Source organism: Taudactylus pleione, unplaced genomic scaffold (assembly GCF_031769625.1).
Source record: "Taudactylus pleione unplaced genomic scaffold, aTauple2 ptg000162l, whole genome shotgun sequence".
Lineage (NCBI taxonomy): Eukaryota > Metazoa > Chordata > Amphibia > Anura > Myobatrachidae > Taudactylus > Taudactylus pleione.
Window position 1 is genome coordinate 13,202,033 of NW_028284564.1, and position 18,568 is coordinate 13,220,600.

Here is an 18,568-nt window from a genome sequence, read left to right on the forward strand (position 1 = left end):
CCATTACAAGTCACGGGCACAACTTGTCTCCCTCTAGCAGTTTACGTTCTCATGACGCTGTTGTTCGGGTTCCCTCAGTTGCTAGGCGATCTGCACGCCACAGGAGGTCACGTGTTATCCACAGCATGGCATGATTGGTTCCTCCTCCTGTTTGTGCATACGGGCCTTTTGCCGCCTATAGCGTTCCTTTTGGTTCTCTCTGCTCTGCTCCATGGTCAGCATTCTGTGCTTTCTAGCTACGTTGTGTCCTGGTTCTGCAGTGGTATTGCCTAGCCACTGGTTATCACCTTCCCAGTCACATCAGCAGCTTCCATGCTGCCTACAGCTTACCAGCCAGTACATCGGCTTCCCAGCCGCACCAGCAGCTTCTGTGCTGCCATCGGCTCTCAAAGCCGCATCTCAGTACACTAATTTGTGTACTGGCTCCCTAGCCACACCACTGGCTCTCAAAGCCGCATCGCAAGCACACCAACTTGTGTACCGGCTCCCAAAGCCACATCTCAAGTACACCAACTTGTGTACCAGCTCTCAAGCCGCACCATCGTCTCTCAAAGCCGCATCTCAAATACACCAACTTGTGTACTGGCTCTCAAAGCTGAATCTCAATGACACCACCTTGTGTACCGGCTCCCTAGCCACACCATCGGCTCTCAAAGCTGCATCGCAAGTACACTAACTTGTGTACCGGCTCCCAAGCCGCACAATTGGTTCACAAAGCCACATCTCAAATACACGTACTCCTACTTCCAGCTCAAAGCTGTACCATCGGCACCTTAGCCGCACTATTGGCTCTAAAAGCCGCACTATCAATTCACTTACTTCTGCTACCAGCTCAAAGCCGCACAATCGGCTCATAAGCCACATCGCCGGCTATCAAAACCAAACCTTCCTACACATCGGTTCTCCAGCCACACCATCGGGTCTCTGGTTGCCTCATTGACACTTCCTGTTCCAAACTCCTCACCTCACCACTGAATCCCATCAGACACTCACGAAAGCCGCTACTACCCAGTCTTAATTCCAGGCGGCCACATAAGTAACGGTGAACGTCTTTAGTTCTAAGGGAACAACGGGTGGCTGTTAGTGGCGGAAAACCTTGCTAGGCCAGGTTCTAGGGGGGCTTGCTCAAAGTAGTCTTTGGGATTCGTAACACACCCGATACTGTATGTCCCACTGTCTGCATCTGCTTTGTTAAGATACTTCTTAAAGCCTACAGTAATCCGTATAATACTAGTAAAATGCATATCCAATCTAACATTAATAATGCAAGTAAAACAGTGGCAATTTGTCGTCTTTCTGAGCTGCGTACAGATATGTCCTTCCTCATCTATTCTTGTGTCGCGTTACACAGGGCGCGCGAGACCTGTGGGTTCCCTGCAACTCGGCTGGTGCCGGGCGTCTCTTTCATCACAAATGTGTCTCATTTGCTATGTGATGCCAATAACAGAGGGGTAGGGATAGGGTACTTACCTGCCCTGTCGGGATCTTCTCTCTTCGGGCTGCCAGCCGCCGAGCCTTCATACCCATTCCGCACAAAATGCATAGAAAACTCCATGCATGCCCAGATAACAGGCCGCACACAAATGCTCGTATGCAGATTTAAAGGAATCTGTCATGGCCGCTTTCATATGGAGAGGTGTGATGGGAGTGGTAATATACTGCGATACAATTATGCCTGTCCAAGTCATTATTTGTCGGTGGTTGAGGTGAAAATACACAATTATTATACGTCTCTAGCACTGGCAAACTGCTTGCATTTGGCTGTTTAAGAATGCACCACTGACACTGATAGCTGCTTTTGTTCTATTTTGTTTTTGGTGTGTATTTTAACAAGTTTGTGGTGGGGTTTTGTATATGAGGTGGAAAGTTATATCCGATAAATTAGAGATTTTGAAGCCGAATTATAAATGTGTATTTTGCAAGCAAAACAAATGATTTAAAACAAGGTTGTTTGTAAGTGTATGAGATGTATCCTTGGCATAGAGTTTGGGGGAAAGAGTAAAGAGTTGATTGTTGTGGGCGCACAGAAAAAATTTATAGATAGTAAATAAAATGTAACTTTTATTGGTACATTAAAATAATCCCAAATAGAGGGAAATATACAGTGAAATATAAGGAATTAAAATTCTATTAAACAAAGCAAACATGAATTATAAAAAGACAGGTCCACTGATGAGTTGCTAGTAATATAGTGTATGTATATACCTGAATGGAATTGCAAATGCTATAAGTATAGAGCGGCAAAGAATTCTGTCTATATCAATGGGGTAACAAATATAATTAGAAGTGTGTTATTGTTCACACATCTTAGATAAAGACATTGTCTAAGCTGTGTCTGAGTATCCCAGTATTATAGTTCACACACCTTGCATAGAGTATTAACCAATTGTATCTGAGTATCACTGCATCCACATATTGTTACATATCCGCATAATAAATGTTGCGGTTGCGTGGAGACAGAGGAATTTATTTAATATCCCAAATTCCCCATTCAGTTGTATGCAATTGGGTAAAATCTCCTTTTATTGTTACTATAGCAGCATGTTTAGCAAATTGTAAGCTTATTGCTGTAGTAAGCTCATTACTGCTAAAACTCAACAATATCCTGCTGACAGTTATGCTACTGGCGGCAGTAAGTGGTTTTCACTGTAAGCAACGACTTTATCAAGGTGAACCCGATTCGATGCGAATCAGCAACAATCAGTTTATAACAGCAACAAGCTTACAATTTGCTAAACATGCTGCTATAGTAACAATAAAAGGAGATTTTACCCAATTGCATACAACTGAATGGGGAATTTGGGATATTAAATAAATTCCTCTGTCTCCACGCAACCGCAACATTTATTATGCGGATATGTAACAATATGTGGATGCAGTGATACTCAGATACAATTGGTTAATACTCTATGCAAGGTGTGTGAACTATAATACTGGGATACTCAGACACAGATTAGACAATGTCTTTATCTAAGATGTGTGAACAATAACACACTTCTAATTATATTTGTTACCCCATTGATATAGACAGAATTCTTTGCCGCTCTATACTTATAGCATTTGCAATTCCATTCAGGTATATACATACACTATATTACTAGCAACTCATCAGTGGACCTGCCTTTTTATAATTCATGTTTGTTTTGTTTGATATAATTTTAATTCCTTATATTTCACTGTATATTTCCCTCTATTTGGGATTATTTTAATGTACCAATAAAAGTTACATTTTATTTATCTTAAAAAAAAAAATTCTGTGCGCCCACAACAAACAATTCTTTACTCTTTCCCCCAAACTATCATTTAATCTAGTTGTTTAAGGCCGCACCCCCATTATCTAATCAACTATTTAGTCACCGATTTTATTGGGGTTCTACAACTACAATTATCATTGTGCAGATACTTCTCCCTATTTCCTTCCCTCTTTTCATGTATCCTTGGCATAATATGGGAAATTTGCTACTGGTGAAGCCCTGCCAGCAACTTGTGATAGTTGCTACTTTGCATATGCTGGCAATTGCCTATTTTTAGTGAACACATGCGACACCTGAAATTTGAGGCACAGCTGCGTTCAAACTTAACACTTGCGTCTGGCAAACATTAATTACAGAAATGGACGGTGGTTTGAGGATTCATACCCAGGGGGGCAGTGCCAGCGACTACACAACAGCTCAAAAGTGTGAGATCCCAGTACAACGCAGGCCTAAATATATGGAAGGAGCTTCAGCTGTCTCTAATGAAAGGGAAGTCATCCTTGCAGCTGGATGCCAGGGTAACACTGAACATGAAAATGTATTTTACCTTCATGATTCATATCTGGAAATTCCAATTTGTGGGATTAGTGGAACGTTAAATAGCAATAAAAGAAATCTTGAAACATTAACATAAATGTGTTTCAGTAAAACAGAATATTAACTATAAAATGATAATAAATATGATGACAGATTGCAACATACTGAATGTAATGTATATGTACATCTCACATAAAACCTCTGCTAACTGCAGCAAAGGAGAACCTGAAATATGATGTCCGCCACTGCAAACTGCAGTCATTTGTAAAGTGATTTTACCAATTTTCTTATCTCATTTGCAACAGATGCTACTAGAATCATAAGCATTAGATTTATAGCTACTCAAAGGAGACAGCAACCTCATAAAATAAGAATATCACAGAACAACTCTGCATTGGAAACTAAAATAAAATGATGTGTTAAATAAAATAATGTGTTAAAATTCCACACGAAAAGAAGAAACAAAACTAATTTTATTTATTTATTCATGTTCCATTGTCACAGTAGATGTAGCCTTGTCTGAACAAATGACAATATATTGCAGGATGACATTCATAGAATTCATTTTGTCGCACAGGACATATTGAGATGGCCTAGTTGGTATGTGGTAGACTGCCGGCTATTAGCCTGGAGGCCAGCCCAGCTGACGTCCTCCAAGAATATGCAGGTGAAGGTGGTACACAGACTGGCCACCATCTGGTCCCTCATTTACGACCAGCCGATAGCCCTTTGCCAGGCCCTGATCAGCAGCGCATTTTGTGCCAACAAACATCAGATGTCCTAGTAACTGAATACAGAAAAAAGAAGTTAGAATATCTGCAGTGTATTATTTACATAGTAATGCAAATGTTTAGCAATACTGCATAATACAAGTGACAAGAACCATATTCCGATACACAGAGTGGACGGATAGGCAGACTACAGTTATGTCCACATAAATCATAGACATTGTTGTTCATCTTGTTAAACAGAGACTCTGTGGAATAATCATCTGGGAAAGTAAAATGCTACAGCTTTTACAGTTTACTGCTCATTAGTGTAGAGATGTAACTGCGCGGTGGCCAATTTCCCGGTGTTTTGCCCATGCACAATAGGCAAGTCTTCAGGAACGTGGCACAGGCGCCATGTTCCCAGAGACCTGCACATGTGCAGTAGACTCTGTCTTTGTGCCAGAGTCTACTCTGCTGCCAGAGAGGAGGGGGCCCGCACAGAGCCCCCTCCTCTCTTAAATCGCCTCTGGTTACATGTGACATTCACTTCATCACATTGGATCAGTTATATTGAAACATTTTCATCTTTCAAGGCAGTTGAGAGATTTAGTCATTTGAACTCTTCAAGAAACCCAAATTCATAATTCCTGACTCTCTTCACCCCAAATACTTCATCAACCTCCTCAATCTGCCTTCCTTAATGCTCAGGAACGGCAAATCAAAAATAGGATTTCTATCTGGTCTTAAGCTGGATACACACGTAAAAGATATATCTGCAAATCGACTGATCGGCAGATGATGGTTGTTCATACACACAATAGCACAACGTCGTTCACAGACTTATCTCTGGTACACACTGGCCAACGGGCACACTATATATTACTTGATCGGCCAAAATGTCTGCCAGTGTATACCCAGCATTAGATATCGTAGCTATTGTTATGGGAAGCTCACCCTCTTGTCCTCCATAATAACACTCTTGCTACATTTTCACTATTCCATGTCACCTTCAATAGAGAGTCTTCCCTAACCCCCTTCCTGCAGGAGTACCACAGGAATCTATTTATACAGACATCTAACATGTTTTTCTACAGGTATTTATAGGAGGCACAGAGAACGCTAACCACCCCTCAATCCATAGCCTCAATTTATTCACCAATTCTTCCTGAAGTTTTATCATAAATAAAAAGGAAGTAAATGCCCCCTGTACTCCCATCTTACAGTTATAGATCTCTGTATTTCAACAATATATGCTCAATCACCTGAACCAAGTTGCAGGATGGGATAAAGGAGTTGATGGTCACTGTCCTACTGGTGGGCGCACAGAATTTGTACTGATAAAGGGAGGAATTTTACACCTACTTTCAAAATGCCCATACTGTGGAGGATCACTCTTAAAAACAGATCACAAATCTTAAAAAAGAGCTTTAAAACACACAAATGTGAGAAGTAGAAAAGCCAGTCCTGATGTTCTCCAGCTGGTGTGACGGGTGTGGTATATAAGGTCGGAATCCATCATTTGGACACTGGTGAAATGTCAAAATGATAGAATGTGGACAGACGGTCTCTGGTGGTCTAGCGGACACTTACCTGCTCCCGGCGGCAGCAACAACTTTAAGCGGCTTCCAGGTCTTAGTGGTCACTTGCACAGCAGTCCTCGCCCAGACATCTGACGTAGCAGAAGTTCCCTAATTCCTATCTCTGACCCTTTCCCCTGTAGCCTAACCTCCCTCTAGTGCCTAACCCTAATCCTCCAGTCCCATAGCTTAGCCCTAATGTCAACATTCCAAGAAAGTAGGAATTTCTTATATGGACAATTCAGATGTTGATAACTGTCGGCATTACGATTGCCGACCTTTGACATAATATAAGCTAAATCAAATCGAAGAAAGAGGTGGTCCTCGCATTTTAGTAGGTCAGAACTAGTCAGGTTTACACTCATTCCGCCACACACATTTTCAGGTCGATCCGAAACCTACAGTAATGCTCCCAAAGACCAAAAACAGCCTAAAAGGAGACATATAATGGATATTTCATCTACTCTGTACAGTTACTGGGAATCCCAATAGGTCTAATGGGTTGGGTACACAATCCCTGCGCACACAATGGCACCTGTATCCTGATGGTTGAAATCCTGATGCCTGCAGGTAAGTAATTTAACCCTTCCCCTACCCCACCTTTCTTGCAGCCTAACCTTTCCCCAGCTTATCCCTAAGCCTCCCCTACCCGCAGCCTAACCATAACCCTCCTCCTAGTGTCTAACCCTAATACTTACCATCGCGATCGAAGCAACTAGGATTCTGGAGCCGGGATTCTGACCCGACGACATTGCGGCGCTGGGATTGTGTGCTGGGATGCCAACTACATCCCGGTCTAATTAGACTCAAATTTTCTAGATATAAACAGTGTAATATACAGTAGTAGCATAGGGGACGGGTTTGCTATCGCAGCTGATAACATGGTAGCAAGCTGCGATAGTACTAATATGGCAATGCAGCAGGTGTCACACCAAGCATTATTGATCCGAGCTGTGTCCTTGGACGCATCGCATCATCTGCGTGATCCTCTGCCGGCTCTGTGACCATGGGGTCACTCAAGCCGGCGATTGCAGTTGCTCAACAGAGAAATCTCTGTCAGCCGACAGAGATCCTGGCCTCTTCCCTCCACCCCAACAGTGGCGACACCCCCCCATTTTAGGAAACGGAGGCAGTCACAACCCCCTCCCCACCCAGAAAGGGCAATCACTGACAGTCTGCTGCCGCTCAGTGTAGGGGATCGCAGACCCATAAACCACATGCGCAGTACCAGACCTGCGCTGGCGCAGAGCAGTTATAATCGGAGATATGTGCCAACCATCGGGTTAGCGTACATCTCTGAATCACCCCTATAGTTTTGTAGATCAATGTACCTGCAAACAGTAAGCTCTATCGTGGATTCTCCTCACCAGGGGAAATAATCTAGCCAGTTATAGCCGTATTGCAGACCATGGCCAGATTATGTTTGGCAGCAAAAAATGTCATATATAGAGAAATGCAATGAAATACTGTAAGAAAGGTAACGTGCAAAACTGAAGAACACATTACAAAGCTGTTCACGTCTCGAATAAATGAACCTTGCAGCAGTGGGAATATTTTTATTTGCTATGTTTCATTTTGTAACCAAAATTAGGTTTTGAAGTCTATTAATTGACATTTTCTCATTCTTTATATCCAACAGTTATTGCACATAGTATAATGTACGTATATTTGGGTTTCCTTTAGATTATTGTTTTATTTACTAGTTGTTGAAGTCTGTTCTACCCCTGGTTTAAACTGAATACATCAAAGTTAGCCTATCCTTTTGCTATCTGTACGATCTTGAGGCTATGTACCCTCAATGGGCTTTGGAGAGACCAGTTATTCACCCATTTGAAATCAGCTTTTACTTACATCTTTATCAGCAGGTTCCACAGCAGATAAATGGCTAATAGCCTTCTTAGGCACCACTAGGAAATGTATTGGTGCTTGCGGAGAGACATCATGGAAAGCGATGCACTAAAGAAGAAGAAAAAAAAGAGCAATATTAAATAATAACACACACCTCAGGCATTCAATGCACACAGAATACTTCTGTTCTAATGCACTCCATGAGCTAGAAAACAATAAAGAGATGATGTAAAACAAACTAAATGTCTAGACAGATTGGGCGCACGGAAAGAAGAGAATGGGAAAGATCATTACTACATGTTGTGCTATTTATTATTCCTGCAGAAAGTCTTAGTCACCTGTATAGGTCATCATCATATAGTACATGTAAGTGGACAACAACCGTGAGATATTGTTCATAAAGAAGTCCAAGGTTACACTTTTACTGTTAGCCACAATTATTTTATTTGATGATAAAGTATAATCTTTAAAGGCAAAAGGGTAAAATGTTTTAATTAAACATTAGTACAGAGTCGGCATAATGCTGCCGGCATTATCCTGTCCAAGTTGTCAGTGTCAACATAACAACTAATTCCCGAATACTACAGTATGTGTATTCTATTTTTTTAAGGTTCCATCTGTTTATCATCCTTACTGAAGATCACACAACTGATTATCTCTTATTTAGAGAAGCACCAATATAAAACAAAACTGCGTGTTATTACCTCAGAGTCGCAGTGATTATTATAACGATATAATAATTCTACAATGTCTGTCCCAAATCAGACAGGCGCAGCGGGAACATGTCTAGGGACAGACACATACACCCTTCCCCCCTGCAAATTGCTCCCACTGCAGGGGGCGATAGAGAGAAAGGACTGGAAATGCAGCCGGGGTAAGTGTCGGGAGGGAGGGGAGGAGGAGTACAATAGGTTAGTTCATAATAAATAAATGTAGGCATAGAAGGTTAGCCCCTTTCTAGACAACAGTCTCTTTCTCAGAGGGTGTATGATTATCTCCCCGTCCACCAGCCATTATCACAGGATAACATTCAGGTTCTTCCCAATTAAAGACAAAATAAATAAACAATGTGACAATATAAGAGGGAAGACAGAACGTTAATTTGTAGTAGACTATACAGAACACTGATATCACTAAATTGTGAATTAAGCAAACAACAAACATGTATATAAAACTAAGAACATCACAATCCTAGGTGTTGTCGTCATGCGGAAAACAATACTAGGAACACCACAATCCAAATTATTTTGTGGTACAGGGTATATACAAAACTAAGAACACCTCAATACTAATAAATGTAAGGTATATACATATTACTAAATGTAATGAACGATTTTTTGGAACTACAAAGGATTTTAGCATATTCCCTTAATGAAAATCGTTGAGTTGGTCAGTCTGACTGAACTACAAACGTGAACGCGCATGAACGATAATCGCTCATCGTTTTAACTTAGAACGTGAACGATTTTTTCAACGATGAAAGATAATCACTATCGTTTATCGATAATCGTTCAAAAAATCATTGTGTGTGTATGCACCTTAAGTCTTCTGCATTTTTTTACTATTGTTTTGGGTGCACTGTTTATGCTTACGTACAGTACTTACTTTTTGCAAGGCACTTCGGAACCCTTGTGGTGACAAATAAATAACAGATGATAATTATACCTAAACAGGTTGAGAACGGGACACCTAACCCTTAACTCTACCCCTAACCCTCTCTCCCTGCAGCCAAAACCTATTCTCCCCCTAGTGCTTAAACCTAACCCTGGCTCCCTATTACCTAAACTTAACCTCCACCCCCACGCAGTCCAACAAGAACCCTCCCCCTAGTGCCTAACCCTAACTCCTTAGCCTCCCCCTAACCCCAGTACTTACATTTGTATTCCGGTGGACGGAATGCCAGTGCCGGTATTCTGACAGGTGTCGGGATTCCATCATCGAATCCTCCTAGTCTGCATTGTGACTGCATCCCTACCTGAACTAATATGCTTTATGTTTTTATAACTTTCATATATTTCTTAGGCTGGGTTATTTTTTAATTTTACAGTCGATTTAACTCTCAGAAAACATTACGTTAGTCTAATGCAATCAGGTATATATGCGCCTAACAAATTACTACAGGTACCTTACTACTAACACTGCCAACGGATGCGTAGCTTTGCTGGCCTCTTAAAAGATCCAAACGGCATTTAGATTTCATCGACTGGCTCCTGAATTATAAATTTTATCCGGAATGCGGTCACAATCCCAATGACTGGGATTCCGGCGTTCAGAAAGCCGGCACCGGAATCCCGACATTTATCGTAATACCGGCGCTGGCATCCTGACTGCTGATATCCCGATGGTAAGTACTTGGTCAGGGGGAGGGTTAGGCACTAGGGGGAGGGTTAGGGTTATGCTGTGGGGGGGTGGGTTAGGTTTAGGCTGCAGGGAGGGAGGGTTAGGGGTAGGGTTAGGTTAACTTACGTCTAGGCGTCGGGATTGTAACCTGGTCGGGATTCTGACTGCTGGGATCCCAAGCGCCGGCATCCCGTGCCCATCCCATTTTATCCGAATCTGATCTAAGGTTCAACCATCTACAGTACATATACACCCAAACTCAGATCACCACTATGTGCTGCTCCGATGTCCAGCTGTGCACATTACAACTTACACAGTAAACAATCTTCACTCAATTTCATGCGCCCCTCTATTTATCAGGCAATGCTGGTCTCCAAGAAAATGGCAGATGTGTAAGTATGTTTAGGCAATTGGAAATAACTCAATGAAGTCTAGTAATCATCACTGAAGTTACACAAAAACAAGTGAAAATTGAAATTTTCATTTACTTTTGTATAAATGAAGTATCAAGGCCATTCATTATAAAAGGTAACGCAGGACAAATCAGAGATATCGCTTGCTTACCTTTCAGCCCTGATGTGGCCAGATGTTCCCATACACTAGTATGGGGACCAAAATTCATCAAGCTCCAAAAATACTATATATTTGGAGTTTGACTGCAGGAACTTATACAATCTTCAGATGGTGTTTGTTCCTGTACAGCAAATACTTCCTATGGGAAGGAGTACCGGGTTTGCGAAGAAGGATTGCGCTGGAAATGTTGCATCCATCGCTGCTGCTCGCCTCAGTTGTATACTCATTGAGGGCCACCCAGCCCCCCATAATTAACAGAATGAATAGACCCCAATGAGAGTCCAGAACAAAGATCAAGAGAAAATTTTATCTGCATGCCCGATAGAGATCCATCATGTATTGCTGATCAGTGTGTATCATATTATGGGGTCTATGTACTAAGCCTTGGAGAGAGTCAAAGTGGAAGGAGATAATGTACCAACCAATCAGCTCCTGTCAATTTTCAAACACAGCCTGTAAATTGACAGTTAGGAGCTGACTGGTTGGTACTTTATCTCTGTCCATTGTATCTCTCACCAAGGGTTAGTATATAGACCCCTATATCACTAACCTATACAGTATATAGTGATCAGTGTGTATCATATGTTATAGCAAATTTACCTGTATTTAGTTTGAATTGTGTTTCAGAGGTTTTACAGAAATGTGACGTGTATATAGTAATCAGTGTGTATCCGATGTGTTATATCAATGTGACGTGTATATAGTAATCAGTGTGTATCCGATGTGTTATATCAATGTGACGTGTACATAGTAATCAGTGTGTATCAGATATGTTATATCAATGTGACCCGTATATAGTGGACATGAAGGTATCAGGAGTGTTATATCAGCCACATAGAGATAGAAACTGCAGCTGCATATGCAGCATTACCAGAAGAATCATCTGGACTCATTGGGCCGAATTCAATTCAGTGCGATGTTGAACAGCCGCAGGAGGGAGCTCCAGTGTGTATTCAATACAACGCGCTATTTTGGCAGCTATAGGATTTCTTATCGCACCCCCCTGGGGATGTGAGGAGAAATCCGAGAAAAGTGCCGGTGGGCACGCAGCTGTTTTCCGGCTTAGTGTGGCACTAACAGCCGTGCGACCGGCACTTTAGTCAAAGAATGCCGGTTACCGCGCCTTAACACCCATGTTAAGCCGTGAGAACCAGCATTCTCAGACTTAACCCATACCCGACAAGGCAAACAGCGCGTTATAATGAATAGCTGTGAGAGCTCTTTTCCACGGCTATTCAACATCGCACTGAATTGAATTCGTCCCATTATTACAGAACAGGTAAGTGTAGGCCTGATCTCCTCTGAAATGCTCTTATGCGAAGATTCCAATGACTGACTCACACTATTCAGTTCACTGCAGACATCTCCCATTTACACTACATTATTATTCCTCATTTCTGTGAGTACCAGTCTGTAAGTGCTATATTGGGTGACTAAAACATATATACAGTCACATTTCCAATGACATAAAATAGTATTAAATGTGCTATGTCCTATTAGTGTGTGTGTGTGGGGGGGGTGTTTTCTACAATTCATTCATTTATTCTGATTTAAATATCATGATACATTTAATATTGTTAAAATGTGGAAATGTTGGTATCTAGTCCTAACAGTTGACATATACGGCCTGATTCAGATCCGCACGAAATGCAGATCTGAGAATGCAGTTTGAGCGATTGTTTGCCTTTGCACATGAATGAAAGCCGTAATACACTTGTGCAGCGATTGTTTTGCAATCATGCTCGCACAGAGTATTCATTCGCAAAGTGAGTGACAGGTAGTCAACGTTTGGGAGAGGTAACAGGGGGTGGTTAAAAAAACGCAGGCATTTCGGACCGTTTAAACAGTGTTTTCTGGGCGTCTAAATTATCCACTGCATTCTTGCTTGCAGCAGGAAAGCCCTCTGTGTCTGGAGACCTGCTATGTGTGCGGCAGCAAAGGCTTACTCAGAAGGCTGATGGACCCCATGATCTGCTTCCGATGTTTCTGGTTTTGTGCAAGAGCGACGCATTTCAGATGCTTTCAGTGGGCGTCTCCAAGCACCGGACAGTAAGTGAGTAATTCGTATATTTTTGCAATTGCATTCCGTAAGAGATCGCACTGCAATGGCATTTGTGTGCAGGTGAGCATCAGGCCCATACATTGTATTTGTGTGACTAAACCTGACCAGATCAGATATGCTAAATAATATTGGACGTCTGGGTGTTTGGGGGAACTTCTCCATGTTGTGTATGGAAATGCCTTTCTCCAATAATAAACATATTGAAGTCACCTTATGGTAAGTATGCAAGAGTGTTATTAGCTTTGTTGCAAGCAGCTATGTTGAGACAGACAGACACGAAGTTAAAGACTAGGTAGCAAAAGCTAAATACTGCTGAGCATTCCATACCACGCTATACTAACTAGGGTTTGGTTGGTAGACAGTACTCCAGTGATTTTCCACCTTTTTCATCTCGAGGCACACTCCACAAGATTTTAAAATTGCCAAGGTACAACATCCGGCGATGCGGCGTGTGTGAAAAAACATACACATTGGCCTCCACAGGAATAAAACACACTACATTGGCCTCCACAGGAATAAAAACACACTACATTGGCCTCCTCAAGAATAAAACACATTACAATACAGGTGCGCTGAGCTGACCGTTGCAGAACACTAGTGTGCCACGGCACAGTGGTTGAAAAACTCTGCAGTACTCAGTAGGCATTTACATTAATGCTCTAAATTATCTTAGTTAGAGCCCTCCTGTTATCTGCCCTCTCTGGTACTCTTCATGTTGATTATGCTGTGCAGCCACATAAGCTGGCCATTCACCAGACCAACTAACCTCCAACCAGCAAACTAGTTGATTGGTTGGAATGAAAGCCAGTAATGCATGGGAGCAAATGACAATTAGTAATTTGTTCCAGCCATCGGAAAACAGATGAAAGCTGTTGTTCAGACAAGTTTTTTAAATCAAACAGATTTAACTGACTTGCCTGAACAACCTTTTTCTTGCTTTCTGGTGTTTGGGAGCAAATTGCTGATTGTCATTTGCTCCCATACATTGGATGGTTGGAGGAAAGTTGGCCTGGTGGATGGCCAGCTTTAGTCTATGTAGCAGGATAGTCCATGATTAGATGGCGATGTCTTCTCACCAGCCTGGCTAGCCAGCCAAACAATCCTCAGTCACACAAACATATATAATGTGCCATGCCCTTCTATACAAAGAGCAGCCTTTACTTGACTACTCAGTACCCAACAATTCAGTAAGGGTCATACATACTCATATCCTCATCCATGGGTATCAGATGAACTTAAGAATTTCACTGACTGGCTGGTGTAGCAGTAGCCACACCTACTATATTACCATCTTATAATGTAGACACAAACCTAAGGTATTAGAAAGTAGTTGTAAATTACACTTTGTGCTATGATGCATGGTCTCTAAGGTGCAGCCCATTTATTCAGCCAAGGGCCACTACTGGGGTCCCAAAAAATAATCGGATGGCTTTCTAGGCATGAGTGGAATCTGACTGTTGTGGCTATATCACTAAATCAGTGGTTCATAAACTCTGTCCTCAAGGCACCCTAGCAATCCAGGTTTTAAGGCTATCCATAGTTGAGCACAGGCAGTTAAATCAAATTGGCAGAGGTACTAATTAAGGGCCTGATTCAGAGCCGTTCGCTATTTGTGGTCGTTCGTTCAAAAACAAGGGGTGGCTATTCAAATGATCCGTTCGCAAATTGCAGTCTGTTCCCACCTCTAAGTCTGAACGAGCGAGCAAAACATACGCTCGTTTTTTTGATAAAAACGCCCCCTGGCCGCACGCACCATACGTCATGTCCGCTATTTATTAGATTAATCGAGTACATCGTACAGCGTATGAACTGCTCGCTATTCTTGTGGTTGGTGTTTTCAACCGCTATTTTGCGAGCAGTTCTGAGTTAAAAAAAACCAAGTGACGTGGTCAATGACGCTGCTTAGTTAATTATGCACTCCCTTAAAACGCCCGTTTTGACCTTTAAGCACGCCTGCGTTCGGATCTCCACTCCCCGTTTTCAAGCACCTTCCCCTGTTACCACCCACATATGCCTCATTCTGTCACTCAAAATAGCAGGCCCTCGCTATATTGCGTACCATCGATTTTCGGCCGCACTGACTGGTTCGCGCATGCGTACTAAAAACCGTACGCATGCGCAGATGTGCGAACATCGCACGGAACGAGCGTACTGCCGCTAGCGAGTGGCTCTGAATGAGGGCCTAAGTCACCAATGCTCAAGCATGGATATCCTTAAAACCTGAACTATTAGTGTGCCTTAAGTACTGAGGGCCTGATTCAGCATGGATCGCTATTGTGATCACAGCAGCGATTACGCACTGTCTGTTGTAAAAACATGCTAATGAATGCAATCACAAGGCTGTCGCACAGCGAGCATAGAGACGCCACTAGCAATATCTAACATCAGTAATAGCTTGCAGTCCTCCGTATACATCTTGAACATCAAGTAACATCGGTCCCTCACGCACAATTACAGCAGGTCTGACCTACTGCAGAAACTGCAAGTCTTGTTGCACGCAGTAAGTACTCAAGCTGCATATGTCATCACAGTGGCTACTTTATACGCACCTACTGTATGCAACAGCGTTCAAACGGACAGACATGCCTGCGTTCTCTGACCACTCCCCCGTCACCACCCCCAAACGCTCAGTCTGTCACTCACTCTGCGATGGCTTTCATTCTGCTTGAGTGATCGCAAAGAGATCACAATGCTAACTCCCACACACACTGCTCTGCATGCCCAATACGCACCATCAACCAGTCTCCATACGCTGTTGCAATTGCGATCCATGCTGAATCAGGCCCTAAAGTGCCTTATTTATCAATGAGTGTCATCATTCACAACGAGTGTTAAAACTTGTTGCGTATGATAATGGTGCTCCAGCCAATCAACTCCCAAATGTCATTTGTTTGAAAAATGAGTTAGGAGCTGATTGATTGGCTTGAGCACCATTTATCATACGCAACAAGTTTAATCACTCATTGTGAATGACAACATTCGTTAAATAAAGCCCTAAGTTTGGGAACCTCTGCTCTAATGGAGAAACATTTTTAGTATTAATAATACTCTGTAAAATTCTTTAGTAGAAGAAAATTATAATTAGTCAATATTTTGGGTTGTACCAAAAATTATCTGTCAATAGAAAACTTGTGTCAAATAAAAGGGACATTGCTTCTATTTTCCATACAAGGAACAATTAGTCATGTTGTATTAATCATATTGTGATAAAATGTATATGTGTAAGGGCGTCCTGACATCGCCCTGTGGAAGTAAATTTACCCTTTCACCATCACAGAAGTAACTGTTATAACCATGCACTTTCATTTCTAGGTAGCCATGGGCACAAGGCTCACATCACATGTCCAGCTACTTATTGCAGCCAAATCACCACTTTCCCCAATCATTACGTTTGTCGCTCCTGCACACAAGTAAACTTCATTCACCTTCTGGTCATCTAATTACTCTATAGCCAGTTATTGCTGCCACCATGTCATCCAGGCAATCAGTATGTAATGTCGGCGGCTGTTTAGCCAGACGGATCAATTACAGACAGCGGCAAGCCGATGGGTCGGAATCCCGACAGCATTAGGTAAGTACTCTAACCCTCCCCTCTCCCTACCCTAACCCTCCCCCCCGTTAGTGCCTAAACCTAACCCCCCCTACCCGTACCCTAAACCTAACCCTCCAGGGGTGGTGCCTAACCCCCCTTTCCCAACCCTAACCCTCCCTGGGGGGTGCCTAGCCATAAGTACCCACAGGGGGTCCCTAAAGCTAACCCTCCCACCCCCCGCGGCTACACACTGACACCCGGTTTACCTTCAATCGGTAAGCCGGGTGTGAGGATTTAGTAGTGAGGCTAATGATATGTGTCAGGATTTCGACGCCTATCTTTAGTCCCGTGTTGGGATGTGGCTGTCAGCATACAGCCGCACTAACTCGCACCTAATTATACTGGTTTTGTGCAATGTTTCACACAACATATTTCAGCAGGCAGAGAAAAGCCTATTTTGACAAAAGTTTCAATTGTATTCTTTATTTTTAATCGAATGTCGGTGTAGATATCCAAGTACCTATCCTGTATAAAGGTAACATTACTGTAGTTTTAGTTTTACAATACAGAGGAAACTCAAACACGCCTGCCAGTTGGTAGTCTATTATTTGGGCCGTTGGCCGTCAGTTTGGGGTCAGAGTGCAAGCAGATGCTCAGTAGTCTGTCGTTTGTATACTTGTCTATGTAAAACAATCAATAGTTGGTCCGATGTTCTAAGGTCGGTCATGTGGTCGGTTATGCCTGTAGTAAATAGGCAGATCGTGAAACCAACGGAATATTGCCCAAAAACACAAAATGGACGCTTAGTAAACCTACCCCCTGGAGTCTGATCACTGTCTGGACTCAACAGTCTACTGTGACACATTTATAGCCTATGTACACTACCACACAGGTTCTCAAACTCGGTCCTCAGGACCCAACACAGTTCATGTTTTCCAGGTCACCCAGCAGGTGCACAGGTGTATGCATTACTCACTGACACATTTTATAAGATCCACAGGTGGAGCTAATTATTTCACTTGTGATTCTGTGAGGAGACCTGGAAAACGTGACCTGTTTGGGGTCCTGAGGACAGAGTTTGAGAACCTGTGCACTAACACATAGGAGGCAGACCCTGCCCCTTATTGTAGTGATGAAAAAAAAACAGCTGACATGAGGAGATCACAAAATATAATATAAATCTTTTAATTACATTTATTTGCGACCAAAATTTACAGGAAGATTGTGTAGATTACAATATCATGGATAGGCTATATAACTGATATACAAGATTTACTTTGAGGAAACCGGTGCTCTGGGAAGGTAGAGGCATGAATGCAACACGTATTAAGGGCTGGAAAAGTGTGAGAACTGCTCATTCGAGGTGTAAAAAGCAGCAAGAGGTTGATAAACTTTGTCAGCTGTCAGTGCCTGGCATGTGTGCTCATCCCCAGTGACAGGTGATACAGCTGGGCCTATTCCAATCACTGTCTGTAGCCATGTGCAAAGGTTATTCTGCACATTACAGGCGCTGTATGTACATCACACAGGGATAAACCACACAGCGCTGCACACTACTACATCTGTCCGGCCAGTATTATTACATAGCTCTGCTACTAATGCTACATCTGCCCCGCATGTATCACTGCATGGCTGCACACTCCTACATCTGTCCGGCCAGTATTATTACATAGCTCTGCTACTAATGCTACATCTGCCCCGCATGTATCACTGCATGGCTCACTGCATGGCTGCACACTGCTACATCTGCCCCGCATGTCTCACTGCATGGCTGCACACTACTACATCTGCCCCGTATGTCTCACTGCATGGCTGCACACTGCTACATCTGCCCAGCATGTGTTAGTAGGGACAGGATGACACCGCCACCTACCAGATCATCCTCATAGAAAATATTGGCAGGAATTTCCTTACGGATGATTTTCCCGAATATGGTATCGCCCCCGGGCCGGGCTGTCTGGGCTTTGCTGATCTCATCAGCCATGGCTGCAGCAGCCCGATGGCAGGCAGAGCACTAGGGAGGAGAGTAGAGACTGTAACCGGAGACTATGGGGTGGCCTGACGTCATAGCCCGGCGACAAAAACGACGCATGTCAGTGCCGTTAAGAGTGCTCTTCTGTCGGCCATCTTGGATT

At 42.8% G+C, this 18,568-nt stretch overlaps 1 protein-coding gene across 1 annotated transcript; it reads right to left on the reverse strand.

Annotated features, from left to right (window-relative positions):
• Positions 1-4,246: 4,246 nt before the first annotated feature.
• On the reverse strand, positions 4,247-18,509 carry HINT1 (histidine triad nucleotide binding protein 1). Its single transcript, XM_088475173.1, has 3 exons — positions 18,307-18,509; positions 7,930-8,034; positions 4,247-4,578 (listed from the first exon to the last, which is right to left on the reverse strand). Exons 1-3 carry the CDS (start codon positions 18,415-18,417, stop codon positions 4,414-4,416), a joined length of 381 nt encoding a protein of 126 aa, XP_088331299.1. The 5' UTR covers positions 18,418-18,509; the 3' UTR covers positions 4,247-4,413.
• Positions 18,510-18,568: the final 59 nt, after the last annotated feature.

Bases quoted from the DNA above. Each gene is read 5' to 3' on its own strand.
- HINT1 (XM_088475173.1), bottom strand. From the start codon at position 18,417: ATGGCTGATGAGATCAGCAAAGCCCAGACAGCCCGGCCCGGGGGCGAT. The intron at 8,035-18,306 runs GTAGGTGGCGGT...CTTCTTCTTTAG, and splicing joins TTTTCTATGAGGATGATCTG to TGCATCGCTTTCCATGATGT. The intron at 4,579-7,929 runs GTAAGTAAAAGC...TTCTGTATTCAG, and splicing joins TGGAACCTGCTGATAAAGAT to TTACTAGGACATCTGATGTT.